Source organism: Vigna umbellata, chromosome 4, assembly GCF_029865625.1.
Source record: "Vigna umbellata cultivar VRB3 chromosome 4, Vumbellata_1.0, whole genome shotgun sequence".
Lineage (NCBI taxonomy): Eukaryota > Viridiplantae > Streptophyta > Magnoliopsida > Fabales > Fabaceae > Vigna > Vigna umbellata.
The window spans coordinates 30,256,486-30,277,360 of record NC_142168.1 but is presented as its reverse complement, the minus strand read 5'-3'; the positions used below and the strand labels follow the sequence as shown (position 1 = coordinate 30,277,360).

The 20,875-nt window shown below is 31.4% G+C and overlaps 2 protein-coding genes and 1 long non-coding RNA gene across 4 annotated transcripts; 2 read left to right on the top strand and 1 right to left on the bottom strand.

Annotated features, from left to right (window-relative positions):
• Positions 1-107: 107 nt before the first annotated feature.
• Positions 108-8,173, top strand: LOC148199824 (uncharacterized). Of its 2 annotated transcripts, none has more exons than XM_088113230.1 (9): positions 108-590; positions 1,157-1,644; positions 3,788-3,990; positions 4,111-4,278; positions 4,793-5,107; positions 5,866-6,015; positions 6,108-6,257; positions 6,342-6,542; positions 7,031-8,173. In XM_088113230.1, exons 1-9 carry the CDS (start codon positions 140-142, stop codon positions 7,878-7,880), a joined length of 2,976 nt encoding a protein of 991 aa, XP_087969356.1. In that variant the 5' UTR covers positions 108-139; the 3' UTR covers positions 7,881-8,173. The 2 variants fall into 2 exon arrangements, with proteins under 2 accessions (XP_087969356.1, XP_087969355.1); XM_088113229.1 differs by having other exon boundaries at positions 1,145-1,644.
• A 2,247-nt stretch (positions 8,174-10,420) lies between these two features.
• LOC148199823 (small ribosomal subunit protein RACK1y-like) lies at positions 10,421-10,834 on the top strand. The gene has a single exon (XM_088112786.1). It carries the CDS (start codon positions 10,421-10,423, stop codon positions 10,832-10,834), a length of 414 nt encoding a protein of 137 aa, XP_087968912.1.
• A 2,972-nt stretch (positions 10,835-13,806) lies between these two features.
• LOC148199822 (uncharacterized) lies at positions 13,807-15,442 on the bottom strand. The gene is made up of 2 exons (XR_015785795.1): positions 14,845-15,442; positions 13,807-14,745 (listed from the first exon to the last, which is right to left on the bottom strand). It is a non-coding gene; the product is annotated as an uncharacterized LOC148199822 (long non-coding RNA).
• Between the last annotated feature and the right edge of the window lie 5,433 nt (positions 15,443-20,875).

The window sequence follows — 20,875 nt, the reverse complement described above, 5'->3', positions numbered from 1 at the left end:
AGATACTTTGATATATATATATATATATATATATATATATATATATATATATATATATATATATATATATATATAAAATAATATTATAATTGGAGCATTCGTGTTCCAACATAAACAAGCCGCCGCTTAAACCCTTTCAATGCACCAAACCTTTACACTCACTCTTTCACTCCTAAGAAGCCCTAACACTCTCAATGCGATGACTCCTCGCGTCGACGATTTCGAAAACGACAATCTCTCCTCCACCGACGACGATGATGACGACGGCTTCAAGGAGGATATGGCCGCGCTCTCCCGAGCCTGCATGATCGTCGTCCCTGGCGCCGATGATAATTTCGCAGCTGAAGACGATGTTCCATCTTTGGAACCTCTCACTGACGCCGGCACTGCCATTGTTCCCGTCGCCACCGACTCGGACTCCGACGACCAGGACGACCTCGAATGTCTTAAGAGAGTGCAGAGTCTATACCAGCCTCTGTCCGTTCTTCCGCCACTTGAGCCGGCGGTGGTCGTGTCTGACGACGACGATGGCGTGGATGACCTCGAGACCGTGCGCGCCATCATGAAAAGGTTTGGCGACTACAGCGAAGGTATTTGGGTTTCCTATGTGCGTTCTCGCTGTTGAATTTTCACTTCTAATTTTTGAATTTGGGATGTGAATCCAAGGGAAATAATAATGCTAGGTGAGCTATAAGTAGAGAATAAAATATAGATATTGGTTGGCGGTAACTAAAAGAGAAGGAAAGACTGCATGTTCGTGTATCTAAAATTAACATTGGATATATGCATGTCTTAACTGAACTGTATTTGACTTTTGAAACGATGCCTTGAAATGAGTTTTAGATGTCTCTTGTGTAGCTGAATTTGGTAGTATGTTTGTTTGATTATGGGCACCTAACTGAATTCATCGTACAAAACTATTGTATTAAGCTTTATAAGCTCTTATCAGGTGCTTTTTGTAGTTTCTAGTCAATGCAGGATCTCAGTCTTCCCTAATTATCTCTTGTCAAAGTCAAAGTGGTGGGACTTGGTTTTTACCTATGTTTATATATTCCCCAAGTTGTCTTGTTGGCAGTTCTGTTTTAGGACTTTGTTATTTATTTATTTATTTTGTAACAAAAACTTGGAATGATGACAATATTAGGTTTGCATGAAGGTGGGATAAAAAAGTTGGTTGCGGAGGATCAGATCTCCAGCATGGGCTGTGAGGGTGACATCGCTAATGGCTCAACCCATTACGAACCAGATGGTGGTGAATTATGTCCTTTTTCTCAAAATTCTATGGAGGCTGCCACAGAGGAGTTGATTGAAAACATTGAAATGCAGCTTAGCGATTTTGTTGAGAGTTCTGAACCTGATGCCTGGGAGTCATCTAGATTACAACAGAAAAGATTGAGCTGTCCTCCTGTTGTTCAGTGTTTTATTGACGCCATTAAGAAAAATAGGGATTTACAGAGATTTCTTAGAGGTAAGTTGATTGAGCTTGAGGCTAAAATTGAGGAAAACAAAAAGATAAGGAATAAAATTAAAATTCTTAAGGACTTCCAGGCTTCATGCACTAGAAGAACAGGGAACGTGTTATCACTGAAAAAAGATCCACGTGTTCAATTAATATCAGCAAAACGGTCTCCAAAGAAGTCTAAGGTTAGTTGTGTGATGCTTTTATTGTTTACTGAAGTCTGAGTTATCGTTTGTACTATTTCATCATGAATGATGGTACTGGTCATATATAGATATATTTATCTCTGGGTAGATTAGTGGATAATATTTAAGATTCTCATTCAGTTGAAACTTAATCTTTTAATTATGAAAACTATAGATGCTATCCGTTTAATACAGCTTAGTGGGTTTGATTGGTAATATGAAAGTTATGGAGAGAAAGGGTTCTCTCCTATGAAAGCCTGGATACAGGAAACATGCTTAATATAAAACTGGAATGGCGAGGAAAGGTTCTTAAAAGTTCAAGATATGTTACGGCCTATTAATACTAGCATGAATTAAAAAAAAAAAGAAGAAAAAACTTTACATCATAGTTACCGATCTCAAATAGTGGCATGTGACAGTCCTCTTTGAAGATGCTATAGTGGGAAACAGGGTGACTGTTATTGTAAATGTTATAACACAGACTAAATATCTATAGTACGTTTAAGTACTATGAAAAATACAAAAAGAAAAGAAATTCATGATAAACAATAAGCCAAATTGCAGTCACGAAATACATGGGGTCCTTCAAAAAGTGAAAGCTGGTAGTGAAATTTATAGAAAAGAGCACTAAAAATTTAATAAAAGTTAACGAAATGTGAACTGGGAAGTCCAACGGAAGAATGAAGTGCAGGAAAAATATAGTCCTGTAGGCTGTAGCATATGAAGGAAATGTAGGTTAAACAGAGGTAGTTTTTTTTTTTCAATGGAATGGTTGAGATGAATGGTTTAAAATCCTAGCGTTTCTGAAGAAAAAGGCTTTAGAAAATTAGGGAGAAATCACAATTTTACCCCCAAAACCCTAAACAAAAGTTTCAGTGTAAAACTTGGTTTCCCTGATAATAATATTACAGCAACCAAAAAAAGCTATTGGCAACCGCTCCACTTTTTGATTATAGAGGCCCAGTGATATTCTGTTCTACTTCTCTGCTGGCGTGCACTTTTGTCTACCATGCTTTTCATAAATGTACTGTTTGTAAAGTAATATTATTGTTTTACTGTAACAGTGGATGATGATTGTTATACAAAAAAAAAGTTACTTGTGATCATAGCTAAAACATGGCTACATATCCTCCCATTGACTGCATCAAAATATATAAATCCTCGTAAACATGTTATAAATTTACATATTTGCCCCCACTTAGGTTAGTATGTCATGAAAAGCATCATTGGTCCTACTCATACGTAATTTTGACATTATTTACAATAGCTCTTCAAGTTAAAGCTAATTGGCATTAACTGAAGTCTCCCTGCAAGTATATGGATCATCTAGCAATTACATGCACAATGCAGAGCTTTTTCAATGCATCTCCATTAATGGCTCTTGAACTATGATGTTAGAGATCTTACGTCAGCCGTAGATATTACTAAATTACAATATATATAAATAGATGCAAATCTCATTTTACAAGTTAATTTCTTGTAAAGTCGAGTTAGGTTTAAAGTCCATTTTCTTAGATGATATTAGAGTGTATTCCAATAAGGTTTATAAGATCTATTCCCACGCTTGAGATATTTAGTTTTTGTGTGAAGGATGTGTTAGAAATCTTGCATTGACTAATTTATTGTATATAAGTAGCTGGAAATTTGATCTTACAAGTCAATTTTATAAGTTTGAGTTAAACTTAAAGTTCACTTTCCTAGACATGTGATTCATGGAGTTGATGTGGAACTTTTCAAGTTATCGGAGCCATATCTCAAATATGTCAGTTAATAAATTTTAAAAAATATAAAAGATTTGAAGGATACTTCTTATATACATGTATTGGAGATGAGTACGGCATTGATACTTTACCATTTTTGTTTGAGATTTGTAACTTTTCTCTTTACAGCCTTTGATTAGAAGGTTAAATTTACAGTCTTTGTTATTGGATTTGGGTATTATGCCTGATTTGGGGGTATGATTAAGGGGTTTGAATCTATTGCTTAGCAGTCTTGCACAGTTACTGAGTGCAAATATTTAGGTAATTTTGTCGTTATCTAGTTACTGGCTGGCAACATGGCATTTGTCACCTTCTTAGTTTTGTCGAAGTGTCAATTGTCACTGATTATATTGGAAATCCTTGATCCAACTTTTTCCTGGCAGAAGCGTAGAAAGGTAACTTCAATATGTTATGGCCCAGAAGAAAATTCTCGTGTTGCTAATTATAGGATGGTATTGGAAAGATTTCCACTTTCCTTGGAAAGGAAAAAATGGTCTAAGGCAGACAGGGGAAATCTTTTTAAGGGAATTAAGCAACAATTCCAAGAAATGGTGCTTGAACTCTCACTTTCACTTGATAGAACAAGGTAATATCAATTCTGTTTTGTCCTATGTTACTAAATTACTAACTGCTGCTTGACCAATGTCATCATTCCCCGGTTGTGTTTTTAAATTTTACCCTTGACGTACCGTACCTCCTTTTACAGTTCAGAGGGCTTGCTTGGAAGTGCTGATGACATGGATAATATAATTGCATCTGTTGAGGGTCTCGAAGTCACACCAGAGAGGATTAGAAATTTTTTGCCTAAAGTTAATTGGGATCTCATAGCTTCTATGTATGTTGGTTGCCATACTGGTTCTGAATGTGAATCAAGGTATATGTTTTTTAATCTGTGATCTTTTCTTTTTGTGCGTGAAAAAATTGATCTTTGCTATGATAAGTATTTTATGTTTTTAATGAGGGTATGTATATACTAATTGGTGAAGTTTTCTTTTGCGTGTTTGTATGCATGAATATGGTTCTTGGTTATGATAAAATGTTTATGTTGCTATTATTGGTTCTTAGTCCTGTCCATACAGTTCTTTGACTATTGTTTCGTGTTTATTGCCTTTCTATGAAGAATATTTTTCCCCTACATTGCAGACATCTATGACGATCACCATCACATACAGTTTACCAAATTTGGGTTTCAGTAAGAGTTCAAGATCAACACATCATGCAGGTGGGGTTGTACATGACATGATTTTTAATATAGTCGTGCTTAATAAGTCTGTGGTGGTTGTCATCATCATAGATGTCTGTTATGTAGACCATAGAATAGTGTCTATGTATGAATGGTTGGATTCCATACCTTTGACGCACTATATTTTAAATGTTTGCTACCGCAGGTGGTTGAATTATGAAGATCCTTTGGTCAACCAAGGTGCATGGACTAAGGAAGAGGACAAGTCCCTTTTACTTATTGTCCAAGATATGGGCATCAGGAACTGGTTCAGTATTGCTTCAGCATTGGGCACAAGCAGGACTCCATTTCAATGCTTGTCACGATTCCAAAGGAGCTTAAATCCTTCCATGCTAAATAGTGAATGGACTGAGGAAGAAGATGGTCAACTATGTTCTGCGGTGACATATTTTGGTGATAGCAATTGGCAGTGTGTGGCTTCTGTTCTAGAACGGCGGACAGGAACCCAGTGCTCAAATAGGTTGGTAATTTAATTTTTCATGTTTGTAGCCCATTATTTGAAATCAAATAATATTTGACAGCAGCTTTTCATCTTACTTAAGATAACAAGGTATATTTATGTGTAGTTCACAGTTTGATGATACGGATGCCTTGGAATAATCTTCTTTTAGGCTGTTATTATGTGGCTTTGATGATTTGTGGTGATTGTCCTATTCAATAATTTGATTTCAGCTCAGTATTGTTTGAACTATTATTGCTTGTTTATTTGTTTATACAGTATTGTTGAAAAGTGGCAGGTTGGGAAAGGAAGTTTGTATAACCCAGTTTCAACTGGAAGAGAATATCTGGTTACTTCTTTAGGATGGTGGTATTTTATGTATTTCTGGAGGTTGAACTATATAGAAATGCAAATGATCGTGTCCTTCTATGTATAACCTTTTGAAGAGATGCATTACTTCCATACCTTGTTTCTCTCAATGCATCATGAACCTGGCCAAATTTGAAAAGTGATTTGCTTTGATATCTTCATGACATGAAAAGAAGTATCCATTAAGAATGGTCCAAGGCTCTTTCTTTATCTCCTTTGTTACACTTACGAGGTTGCTTTATGTTAAAAACAAAAAGAAACATTATTGAAAATGAAATGACTATATGATCGCTGATATTAAAAGGTTAAATATCTGCAATTCAATTATGTCTGGTTCAATAAATTAACAGAGTTAAAGTTTATTGGAGAAGTGAAGTTTATTTGTAGCTTCATTTTGTCTGCTGATGCAGATGGAAAAAATCCCTCTGTCCGGAGAAGAAAGGGAGCTTTACACGAGAGGAAGATATACGCTTAACAGTAGCAGTCATGCTTTTTGGGCGGAAATGGAATCAAATAGCTAATTATGTTCCTGGCCGGATCCAATCTCAGTGTAGGGACAGGTACTTTGCTGTGTTTTGTTTAAAATTTTTGGTGACATAATTTCCTTACGGTCTTAGGTTCTTGTTAAAATTCTTGAAAATTCTTATGACAGATACCTCAATAGTCTGGATCCTTCTTTGAAATGGGGTGGATGGACTGAGGAAGAGGATTTAAAATTGGAAGATGCAATTGCCAAGCATGGATATTGCTGGTCTAAAATTGCTGAAGAAGTGCCTCCCCGTACTGATTCTCAATGCCGAAAGTATGAGCTCAAATTAACTTCAATGATGAAAATCTCAAATCCTTCAATCTCTGTAATCTTACGTGTATTCTTCTCATTGAACAGGAGATGGAAGGTGTTATGTCCTGAACAAGTTCCTTTGCTTCAAGAAGCAAGAAAGAAGCAAAGGTCTATTATTGGTAGTAACTTCGTTGATCGAGAATCTGAACGCCCAACCATTACACTTAATGACTTTCTACCTTTACTTGCGTTAGCTCCAAAATCTGATGTTGGTTCTTCAAACATCAGGAAGAAGCACAAGTCAAGGTACTGCCCTTTAATCTCCCTTTCATTTTGCCTTTGTTTCTCAACATCTTACACATGTGATGCCAGGATTGTTAGGATTATTGTTTGATAGGATACGACCCCTGTTACAGAGGTTTATCCGAGAAGAAACAAGGGAAATGTGAATAAGCTAATTGATGTAGATACAAGTAGTTAGGAGCTAGTTACCATGTCCAAAGAGTTAGTTAAGAATAAGAGATGTTTGTATTTAGATACATTTTGGGTTTAGAGAAAAGGAGGTAAAAACTATATGTTGGGACTATACTAGTGCCTCCAAGAACCAGAGTTATTGTTTCTGTAAGGAACTGTACTTGGTTTGTCTTTATAATCCCTGTAAACCTTATGTTTCTTAAGTTTCTGATCCAATTTATATATTTGTTTCAGTAAATATATGCTGGCCATATAATGTTTGAAATTGAAAATTGGTTCCGGTATACCTTTGTATTCTAATTGTCGTACCTTGCTTGCAGTAATGTTCCCAAGAAAAAGAGCTCCAAGAAAGGTGCAAAAAGAACTAAACGCACTAAAGAAGTACGAGATACAGAGGTATATCACGATGATGAGTTCTACTCTATCTCTGCACGCAGCAATCATCCCCAGAAAAAGATGAAGTCCAAAAGACGCACAAAAAGTAGTCGAAATTCTCCCCAGGAATTAGTGGATGTCTCTTGTAGTGACAAGGTGACTTGCATTGAGGGTTCAGAAAACCAGTCTACCTGTGTTACCAATTTTGAAAATCAAGATTCAGACAGCATAACCCTTTCATGTTTTTTACGCAACAAATCAAATGAGACATTATCTAGATTTACCAAAAATTTAAGTCAGACTTCCTTCGCTAGGATTACTGATGTTCCTGAGCAGGCGGAAAGTCAAAACCCATCTGATGATCAAGACGGTTTGTCTCATTCACGCGAGACAGTTGGAACTAAAAATTTGTTCGTGCAGCCGAATATTGCTTCTGATAGACGAGTGAGAAACCAGGAGGATACAAATACTTGGACAAGTGATGATGATGATGACGACGACCAGATGACCCTTGCATGCATTCTGAAAAAAATCCCAAGAAAGGGTCACCCTGCCAAATTAAAAACAGGATCTGTATTATTAAATGAAGAACATAGTGCAAGCAAGGCAACCATCATATCTGATGACAGTGGACCGTCAATGTCAAAGCATGTTGAAGATATGGAGACTTTTGTACATGGTTCTGTTGCTAAACCAACCCATATCATTGTGGAAGAAAAGGATGACGAGCTTTTTCCTCCCCTAACGCAATACAGGCCACGGAGGGAGCGAAAACGTCCCTGTAGATATTTGTAGGCAGGTAAACTTTTTTGTTTCCCATTACTAGTTATGAATAGAAGACATTAGGCAGTGGCTAATCTACATACAAAAGTTTGATTACTTGGAACCCACTTTCATAATCACGAATTTGGGCGTGTATACATATTTTCGTCCTGGCATATTTTGTAAATTGTCTGAATGCCAGACTCTTTTTCCATTTCATATTTTTTTTATTCTCCCTAGATTCAACTGTAACATGATTCGATTTTGGATACGTTTTGATCTGTTGTAAAAGTCAAAAGTATGGAAAAACCGGTGAATTTATTATTGATTTTGTGTAGTTTGTTTAAAAACTGATATGGCTATGAAATTTTATTGTTCTAATTTTAAAATTTATGTGGCTAACTTTATTATTTAAAAGACCTTCGTTAGTTTTACAGATGTTCTTTATCAATTGTCATCTATTCATAATCAGGAATGAGAAAACACCTCACGTACATAACAAACGGGATAATTAACATCACCATGCAAAACAATCTTCTCTTCATTGTCTTGTCATTGAAATTATCAAGATTTCATTTCAGACTTATTTAGTTTAGTTGACGAAGTAATAAAATTCTAATAAATAGTTAGGGTCCAAACGAATTTAAACTTTCTTTAATACGGTAACATTATTATCATCATTTTGCATCTCTAATTTTCAGTCTGCGTATTGTGGATTAAACAAAACGTATTGGGTTTATTATCTATAATCTGCTTAACAACTTATGCATGTTTGTAAACACTTCTATAAAATTAAAATAAGAAAAAAAAGTAGTTTATTTATAAGATTAAAATATATCTGTATAAATTAATTCATCAAAAATTTTATTTCTAACTTATTCATAGTTAATTTTAATTAAAAAAGAAACTAGCTTAGTTTGTCCTTATTTATCTTCTAAAATGATTATCGAAAATTTCCATCCTATATATATTATTTTTATCTTTGTTATTTAATATATTACTTTTATCTTTTATTTTTATCACTTGATATATTAGTTTTATCTTTATTTTATCTCTATTTTTTACTTTTATAGCTTAATATATTATCTTTATCTTTATTTTATCTGTATGTTTTATTTGATCTTTATGTTTTATTTTATTTTATCCATATCATTAGATATATTATTAGATATATTGTACAATCTATTAATATTAATGAACTGAACTATAATTCTTAAACAGTAAAATAGATCTTATAAATAATACAATAACTAAAATAAGTTATATCTTATTTAATATTTTCTTTACTTAATTTTTCTACACATTGCCAAATCAATATTGTCATATCAATGAGCTTGCTAATACCACTTTATTCACGTATATATTTAAGCCCCCTTCAAAAAGTTCAATGAAACTCAACCAACTTGAGCTTATTTTAAGATTTTTTTATTTGTATGAGAAAAAAAATCATATTATTTTAGTTGTTGCGATTACAACAACAATTTAGTATTGGTTATAGAAAACGATATAATAATACAGAATTACAATAATTTATATTAATAATAATACTAATGCAGGTAAATGGGATACAACTGTCGGTCTAATAGTTATGATTTGGTAATAATTCATCAATATTCAAAATCCACACACATGAATAGAAAAAACCAAAAATTTAAAAACGTGATCTATTTATAAAATAAAAAATTACATGATGATATAGTTTAAAAGAATAAGTGATATTTAATACATTTCTATCAAACATTTATATTTATATATATATATATATATATATATATATATATATATATATATATATATATATATATATCTATATCTATAGATAAATAGATTGATTTAATTATAATCATTATTGTATGAGATAATTATTGCATAACATCCACATATAATCTTCAAAATCTAAAAGATAAAATATCTGTTTAGAAAATATAGAATGATAAGTAGATAGAATAGATAAATAAATAAGTTATTTATATATACATTATAGAAGTGATTGGAAAAACTGAGAAAGAATTCAGAAAAGCAAAGTTAGAAAGAGAAGAAATATGAAAAAGGAAGAGGTTTTTGTGTACCTTGCAAGACTAAATGGCCACGTGGGCAGAGTGACCTCAATAAGCACCAACAACGATCCAACCATCATGATTAGTTCCTCCTTCGACAGATGCATCATCGTGTGGCGCATCATCAACGACTCTAATTCTTACGCTGTTCCGCAACGCTGCCTAACCGGCACTCACATCGTCAGCGACGTCGTTTTGTCCTCCAACAGCAAACACGCCATCTCCGCCTCATGGAACGGCGACCTCCGCTATTGGAACATCGCCACAGGCATCAGCACGCACCGTTTCGTCGGTCACACCGATCGTGCCGTGTCCGTCGCGCTCTTCAACGACTCCGTCATCGCCTCCGGCAGTCACGACAATACCGTCAAGGTGTGGAACGTGTTAGGGATGTGCAAGTCGAACTCGGACAGCCACTCCGATTGGCTCTCGTGCGTACGCTTCGTCCCGGCGACGGCGTCGCCGAGGCTGGTGACGGGGGCGTGGGACGGCAGCGTTAAGGTTTGGGACTTGGACATGAATAATCGAGGCGCGTTGGTTGAGAGCTTTGCGACCTCCGGACACGATGGTTTTGTGAAGACGGTGGCGGTTTCACCGGACGGCACGGTGATGGCGAGTGGCGGAACGGATGGATTGGTGAAACTGTGGGACCTGGAACAAGGCGTTATGCTTCATGAGATTGACGGTGGTTCCTTCGTTCATAGCTTGAGCTTTTGTCCTTCGAAGTTCTTGTTGAGCATTGCCACAGAAAAAGTTGTGATTGTTTGGAGTTTGGAGCTGAAGAAGATTGTTGAAGAATTTAGCTTCCATAATACTTACTGCTCGAGCTTGAATTGGAGTGGCGATGGAAGAACATTGTTCTGTGGTTGCACAGACGGTGGAATCAGGGTATGGGAATTCTTCACTCTCGATTTTCCGGAAACAATTTAGGATTTTTTTTATAGAATGATGATAGGGATATACAATTTTACATTTATTTTATTTATAGTATAAAGAAGAAAAAAAAAGATAGTGTCTAAAAATTCATGTATTTTAAAGTGTCATTTTTTTATTTTTTTAGCATTTTTCAACTTTTGTAAAGAAGATTTAAAATGTATCACCTAATTCATGTAAATTTAAAAAACACGTATCAAACTTCATCAACTAGAAGGATTTATGCAATACAAAAAATTATTTATTTAAGCCATAACTACTCTTCCTAAAAAGACCATCAACAGTTTTACTATTGTACATCATTTCTACTTATATTATCATACGTTTACATATAACATATAATCATAATATATAAACAAACAATAATAATAAACAAAAGGTAAGTTAGTGTCTGTAGTACAAAAATTACTTTTTTTTATATATTAGTTGTTTAGAACATATTACATCGGTTTTAGGCTCGATTTAGAAATTACTAATATAATAAGTTAGATGGATGGTAAAATAATTAATCTAATATGACATTGAAGTGAAAAAAAATCCTTCACTAATAACGTGGGATTAAAAAATTTGATAATTATTAGATCGATTCATAATCGATCTATATACGGGTTCTTAATTTTTATTTTCATTTTTTAAATTAAGATATTATATTGATTTCTTTTATAATCGATTTAACATGTGGATTTTAGACTGGTTCTTTTGATAAACAATCTAATATATAAACTTTGTAATCTTTATATTTAATCACATCATTTTCTATACAAATGATCTAATATCATGTTGTATCCTCATTTTGCATAATGTACATTTTTAATAAGTCAAATATAAAAATTTCAACTTCAACTAAGCTTTTTCTTTTACTTTCATCGTTCAATTTCTCTTATTCATATATTATCATCATAGTTCATTTAACATATTATTAATAAGTCCACATGTTCAATGATATATCGCTCAAACAATTTATCATATTGTGTGACTCAATCCAATTGACTCAAATAATTTATCAATCCATATTTAACAAGAATCAAATATCTTAACAACACATTCTCTCATTGGCATCACATATAAACACAATCTCATATGCTCAACTCTTACCGCTTTTAAGAGTTAGACATTTGACTCTATTTTCGAAAGATAAGTATATTCAGTAGACTCATAAATTATGTACGAACATCATTTGACTCTCACAAGTAGATATATTTCTCTATGAGTTGGAAAGTAAAAGTTAGGATAATCTGATCAAATCACAATTCAATAAACTCTAAACTAAAAACTCATTACAACACTTCCCATAGAAGTCCGTACACTATCATCATCCATAGAATTCATGCATTACAAAATCTTAATAATTAATCATGAGACACAAATATAAAATCTAAAACATATTAATTCGGGAAATTTATAGAAAGTGAAAGTAACATAGAGGCTTCCTAGAACTTAAGTTCTAGTTCACGCTCAACGGTAAAGAATTAGTGCTTAGCATCCCACTAGGCAACCGGTGACAACTACCTGACATCTAGCACTCGAATTATTGTTATAAAACGGTTTCTTTTCTTAAACTCAATTTTGCACAAATTTAACTTAACTGCACTTAAAGGATTCAGTTTTTTTTTTCTTTCGATTATTTAATACAATTTGAAAATGAAAACAAAATTCAATCTTATGAGACTGAAAATGAAAATTATTTAACCGTATTTCAAGAAAAAGAAAGAGAAGGGTGAAATTACTATTAATAGAATAAAGTCTCATTATTTATAATTTTTAGTTTATTAATTATATGTTTATCATATTGTAGGTTTTTTCCTTTACCTTATATACAATTAAATAAAACTTTCATACTTCCTTCCTCCCAAATTGAATTAAAAAGTTATCTCTTCACCTCTTTTTATTTCTTTCACTCTGTTTTTGTCTAAAAATAAACAAAACATCGTAGAGTTGAAAACGGGTTTATAATCCTCTTACTAGAATTTCCATTATCCTCTCAATACTAAAATTTCATATATATACATATTTACTTAAAATTCTTATTATCCTCCCTAATTCCGTCAAAATAAACGATATCTCTAATTTATTTTCACTAACAAAATATCATTAAAAATAAACTTCTTTTAAGTGAAAACTTTATTTAAGAAACTCGAAGAAAGGTGAACTCCCGTATTTTAAAAATCCCAAATACTTCAAATATTAATTTTTTATCTCAAATATCAAAACCAAGATTTCGGTCAATTAGGTAGAAAAACAAATTTAAGATATTCAAAGAAAGACTCTCATTCTTATTTTACCTTCTAGAAGGTATAATTCAATCTAAAACGATGAGAAGAATAAACAAATGTGAAAGAACATTATTTAAAAATTGAAAATAAGAAGAGTTTAGAGATGAGAAAGGAGAAACAGGTTTCAGAAACTAATATTTTTTTCATTCTTTTATATATAACATAAACTTTTGATGTTAATTTATAAAGTACTTGATTATATAGTACACATTAGTTTCTTACACACAATAAAAAATGTTTAGTTAAATATTATACTCATTCAGAATTCAACTTCAGTAATTTTTGTTCTAACGTTGACTAATTTTTGAAAAATACAAACAACCAAGCTTTAGCAGTTCTTCCATTACAGAGATCTTTTTATTTAAAACATAGCATAGATTCTTCATGTTCAAAAATCATTGCACATATCTAAAACTACGTTTCTAAGATAAAAAAAGTTATAAACAAGTTTAACTATTTGCATGATGCAGGTTATATAAATAGAAACGTTATACATCTAACACGAACAATTTCCAACAGAATTTACTGATAAATTTATTAACAAAATTTGACGAAACCCACAGAATTAGACAAATAATAAATAGTTCTTACAGAAATGGGAAATGAAGATAGAACTGTATACTTCATAAAAACACATCAAGCACAACAATATGTCTTGACCCCAAGAAAAAAAAAATCAAAAACTTCTCTTCAAAATTGAACTTATAATTTATTCCATAACATGCTTATAGAACATAACTGAACATATGAAACAATTTCCCTAAAAACATATCAACCACAAAGTGCCATAGAAACATTCTCATTCATTCCTAAAATTTATAGATTAATATAGTCTCCTAAAATAATCTAGAGATATTTATTAAGAAACAAGACAACATTTAAAACAATCTTCTTTAACAAATTTTTCATATGCTTCTATTACAATTTACAACTAATAAAGTGATCCCTAAAAAATTTAAGTGTTACATTCGAAAATAAAACAATCTTGAACAAAGAACGGATCCAACACCAATGGAATGCTTCATGCTGCGTATGTCACATCACCGTCCAATTATCTTCAACACAGATCCAGATCGCTACTTCTCCAAAATCTTGTAATATGTATCATCATTCAGTAGACAACGATGATTCAGAAAACTCAACCCTAAACGAAGGTCGAGGACACGAATCTGCAGAAAGAGTTAGGCAGAAAAAAATATCCAAAAACATGTATAAATCAAATGTCTAACCATGCTTTTCGAAGCACACAAAACCAGATCCAAAAGAACCAGTAAAAAAATATCAGTACCTCATAGCAGAATCTCAATGGATTGAAGATTAAAAAGAACTATTCCAAACACATGTTCATCACTGGAGAAAGGTTATTCAACAGCAAAAACACACTATGACAGATGGAAGGAGAGAAAGGTGTAGAGCTCCCTTCAATCCAAAGAAGGATAAAACGACAGAGGCAGATGAAGCTCCCCAGATATGGAAGCCACAAGACTACCACAAAACACGTTGATGGGTAGAACTGTGGGATCCATAGCTAAGCAGCTCAACCCACCCAGTAACATCCTCGATTGGACTTCAAGGAGCTCCACTCCATAACCCCTTTTCTGTTCTTCCTTCAGCCATAACCTAAAAGCTTTCCCACTTCATTAAACACCAAGAATCAAGATCAAGAACAAGAACATGCGCAAAGAACCATAAACATAAACATAAACCGGATCTGAAACTCAGAGGGATAAAGACCTGAGACCTGAAGGCAGAAAAACACAGCAGGAGCCTTTCTTTCTTTCAAGATTTCTGAGAAAGAACAGCAAAACAAAAGGCTTAGATCTGAGATCTAGGATCCTCCACAAGATTGTTTGTGAGAAAAGAGTCAATATTTATATAGATGAAGTGAGTGGGCATGGGAGAGGTACTCGAAATGGAAAAGGCAGTGATAAATCTAGGCTCAACAACCCTAATGGTATTGAAAAAGGTTAAGGGTAAAGGGTCAATAGAGAACCCTTGACCATAATGAAAACCCTACCTACTGAACCCTACTGGAAGCTACTCTCATTCACTTCCATAAATAAGGCAGATGAAAGGGAACGCATGCAAATTTCACCACCACAGCTCAGCTTTTTTATCTCGAAAATCATAAAAAAATGTGTGGTAAATGAAGATATGATGGTAACGTGGTGGACCAGACGCAGAGGTGCTAGCTGTTTTCTTTCTTTTGCTTTTGTTGGATGCTTTAACGCCATATGTCTCGGGAATCACCTTCCTTAGATTCCCTCTGCAAACTCATCACGTGCCCTTCTGCAAAACCCTCGATTTCTACCCTAATTTATTACACTTTTTCACTCTTACTGCTTTTCCTCTCTCACTCTTTCTCATATTGCTTTCTTTCTTTCTAGCATCATATATATATATATATATATATATATATACACTCAATGTTTTCGTGAAATGTTCATATATGTAATTAATGTGTTCATGAAGATAACGTTTTCAAGAAATTTCAATGATCCTTTTAATTAATTATTCACTTATTACCGATGTGTGTTTTAATCAATTATTCATTTATTATTCCTGTAGGTTTTAGTTTATTAATAATTTATTATTAATGTTTACAGTGTTGGTAAAGGGCAATTCAAGAAGATAATTAATATATTATTAATTTTGTCAAATGATATTCCTTTTCTTTTGCATTTGTTTTTCAAACATTCTTTTTATTATTTAGATGGAATAATTATCTTTTGTCATGATTAATTATTTGTCATATTAAGAGGATGGGACTTACTTTCTTTGTGTAGTTTTAAGTTTTATAAAAATAAAGTTGCAATTTTGTTTTTTTACATTCTGATTTTTCATCTAATCTTGTATTAGATTATATGTAATCTATAGCTATATATAAAAAGAATTATTATTATTACTATTATTATTATTATATAAATTCAAATTTACCATTTAAGTAACAGTTATTTTTAACTAAATTAATTATATTTTCAATTTTATTCTTTAAATGACTGTTAATCTAAATTTAATTATTTTATAGGTTGAAATTTGTCGTTTTATCTTTTTAATAACTATTTTTTCTTAAATTTAAATAATTATTTACAATAAAAATTTATTTAACAATAAAACATTATACAAATTATTTATTTTATAATTATTTTTAATAAAAAATATTTTATTGTTTAATAAATTCTTGATATAATAAAAAATAACCCCGTATATGTTTCACTCGTTCTAATAAAAATATTATTTAAATATTTATTTTCATTTAATTTCTTATGTTATATATAATGAATATTAATGATATTGTACTTTATTTTGATATATTTAAATTCTAAATTTGTCATTAATTTAAACTTTTTAATTAATCTTATTACAAAAAATTTTATAGAGTATTTAAAATCTTTATTTTCTTAATTAAATGGTTTTTACCTTATATTTACATAAAACAATAACTTACGTAAAATTGCAGTCTTTAATACATATAAGTATTTTAATTAATTTTTTATTAAAAAATATTTGATTTAAAATGTTTTAAATCTTAACATTTTGTAATTAAGTTTTTTTTAATGAATTAAATCAATTGTGTAAAGACACAAAATAATGTTCTTTTTAAATAATTAGGATTAAAGCTTCGTTTATATAATTATCCAAATTTGTATTGTTATGTTGTAGATTACAAAATTAAGTCACGTCAAATTGATCAAATTTAAAATATAATTATATAATTAAAAATTAATTAAAAATGTAAAAAAGATAAATTACTCAATAAAATAAAAATTTACATAAAAGCATCTAAATTTATAAGAAAGTCAAAAATTAATTAAAGTCTTTTTTTTATTTCTATGTAAAGGGTTTGAATATAAAGAAATTATATCGGTTAAAAGTATAAAGAATTTGAATATTTAACAAAACCTTTTATTTTAATTAAAAATATTTAAATTAGTAAGATGATCAAAAGCTATATCTTTATAATGATATGTCCACTAAACCATCCTTTTATGCATTTTGAGAAAAATATTTCATTAGAAAACAACAAATAAAATAATTACTACCATTGCGATTAACTTCGTTCTTATATTTCTGATGACAATCATCATCATTTTATAAGTATCACTATTAATGGAACCATTTCTTTTCTCTTATTGACATAATTACTTCACAAAGAAAACTAAAAATTAATATCAAAGAGAATAAAAGTAAACCTTAAACATGGGTTGAAAATGAGCACAAATTAAAACTCAAAATCTAAATCTCCATATAAATGCTTTTTAATACCGTATATTATATATATATATATATATATATATATATATATATATATATATATATATTATAAAACGTGATTCATAGAAAATAATTAATTTGATTATACTTTCACATTCTTCTTTTTCTCATATACATTTGCTTATACTTAAACTTTCACATATTTATTTTAAATAATAATTTTCAAAATATAAAAAATTAAGAAATCTGAAAAAACAAGCTCTCCGTCTTTTCGCTGGTCATAATAACGTCTCCCAAAATCTAACGCTAGATCTGAAATAGCGGGATAGAGTGATAGAATTACCCCATGGGCAAAGAGTTAATTTTGAAATGCTGAGAGCCTTTTGTGTGTTGGTGGCGATACCGCAGGTGATGATATCATAAGCCTTAGTCGCTAGCGCGTGCTCTACCTGTGTACTTTGCCGTGACTTTTTGTCTGTGTTAGTGGTCTCCCACTTCTCATTATTTTAAACAAATATTGCTGAATAAAAATTATTCGATAACGTAGCTTTTTTAATTTATAAATTGCTGGTTGATTATTTTTTAGGTTATAAATTGTGAGCTTATAAATAAATTTATTAAATTATAAATATGTAATATAATAAGTTGATAACTTACTTCATAAACATAAATATATATATATATAGTTATTATATACATACAATTATTTGCTTTTAAATATAAATACATTATTATTCAACTTCAATTTTAATTTTAACTTAAGTGTGAATTTGTAATATTTCATTTTAATAATATAAAATTATTAAAATATTACGTTAAATATATATATATATATATATATATATATATATATATATATAATAATATATATAGTTATTTGGATGAGAACAAACTTATAAAAATACAATAGATTTATTTTTTAAATCCACATAACAATTTGTTTCCTTCACTCCACCTCTTGAAACGATTGAAAAAGAACGTTTTTCTAAACTCACACCATTTAAGTGATCGCAGCAAAAGATAAAACAACACTTAGACAAACAACACTTAGACAAACAGCACAAAAAGCAAAAGTAAGCTAGTGGTAAAACAATTTATCATAATAAAATAGATTACAACATGTTTTACGCTTCAAATAATATAAACATTTATCCTAAACATGCAACAAACTTAAACTTGACCATCCGAATACACAATGAAGGTTGAGCTATAACATGTTATGCTCTTTGTGTGGTGGAACAACTAATAACCATCAAAGCAACCACACAAGGTTAGTCCTTTAACATTGTCATTCGCCAGATGGAGAAAGGCTCACAGGCTAGGACCATATTAGGTTATGCATTTGTGTGGTAGAATAGCTGATAACCATCAAAGCTACCACACAAGATTAGTCCCTATCGCGTCTTAGGTCATACTGGAAACACCTAGACTAAAACCTCTTGTTACTCTCACCACATGACTCATCACTCTTTGCTTAAGCATGAAAGGTCATTAGAGTGTCAGGATAACCCATCAGAACTGAGCATCTTATATTCATACTAATAATACTTGAAACCTATACAACCTAGAAACTCACTTTCACAACTTTGAAACCATTTGAAACACACACACACACACACACACACACACACACACACACACACACACACACACACACACACACACATATATATATATATATATATATATATATATATATATATATATATATATTGTTTCTAGTTCATATTATAAATCAATCATTCAAAGAATCACATACATTGAATACACCTTAAGAAGTATATAAAAACTTTGAAAATATGATATTTTCGCTCAACCACCAAGTATGATTGCTCAGCTAAAAGTGTATGCCAACCCACTTGCTCAGCCTCCATGACTCACTCTGCGAATACAAAAAGAGTGAGTTTTACTCGCTGAGTGACTACACCCGCTCAACCAAAAGTGTTATACTCACTCAACTAGATTGCATAATTCTACAACACTAAAATTGTAGAATTTGCACCCTTCAACCACTCATGACATATCCTATGCATCTTTCCCAACTTCTAACACTCCTAGATTGTATTTTAAACTAAAATGGACCTAACCAAAAGTATATAAACTAACCTAAACTCATTTTAAATTGTTTTACCACAATATTTCAATCCAAAAACTACCAAAACCTCACCTTAGAGACTAAACTTTAATTTCACAAGTTCAAGCTCATATTTGAGCAACTTCGGGATTTAAACAAGTCACAAACGACTCAAAGACAGACCCCAACCACTCCAAACTATCTTAGAACATGCACATCAAAATTTCACTACTAAAGAGCCCCAATTTGCACCTAAAAACCATCAAAAAAACATCACCAAAAAACTAATACCTCTGTCCAAAACAAATTTCAACTAATTAACAACCTTAACCAATCACAATTCACATATAAACAAACTCTAAAACTAAGTTTACTATATGTAACCCTTAGCTCAAAAACTCCCACACCGAAAACCCCCTTTTTAAGGTCAAAATGACTAACATCTCAACATATATTTTGTTTCCTCTATGCTATATTAATTTCATACCATCAACCTTCACAACAATAACCAAACACAAGACAATAATCACATTTAATCAGATTCATACAACCATTTTCATTCAATCACACATGCATATTAAAACAAAACACACAAGTCAAACATCAAAATTAACATACATTGAACTTCCATACTATTAAATACCAAAACATACTTTGTAACTCAAATTAAAAGAAAAACACTAGCTTCTCTTACCTTACACCGAAGCAAGAGAGCTCTATAAACACCAAACCCTTGCTTAGAGCTCAAGGAACTTTAGAAACGCCTAAAAACACCTAATAAAGATCATCAAAAGTCCTTAAGACCTCTCATCAACATGAAACTAGGAAAGAACATTACAACGCACATGCGACAAGAGATCATTAAGCATGATCTTAATTAAGAACGATAAGAGAAAAAAGATTTGAAATTTACTTGCTCTATTGAAAAAATTGATTGGGTAGAAACGTAGATTTTGTTACCGTGTTCAATTAGGTATCTCCTGATCGTCAAATAGATTAATCAGGAGTCAGATATCTTAGAGGGAAGGTAGAAAACTTTAGAAAAGTGGTTTCTAGATACGTTTTAAAATAATGAAACTCGTTTATAACAAAAACTATTTATAAATAAACCATTTAATATTAGAATAACTAAATCTTACTATTTTTTTTAAACCATTATGACTTCTAAAATATCATTTATGAGGTTTTATAATGTTTATATTTAGTTTTTTAATTTTTATATTATGTTATTTGGATAAGTCTCTATTGGGAATGAATTTTCATTACTGTCAACAAAAGACAGTAGTCTTGTATTTTACAGTTATTAGTTTGTTACGTTTAGTTTACAGTTTTGGGTTTACAGAAGCTCTATAAGTAGAGCTTCTCTGTTTCAGTTTCACATATACAATACACAGAGAATGTAATATTTTCAGACACATTAAAATAATACAAGGAAGAGTTTTTCTTACCTCTCTCACTGTCGCCTCCATTTTTGTC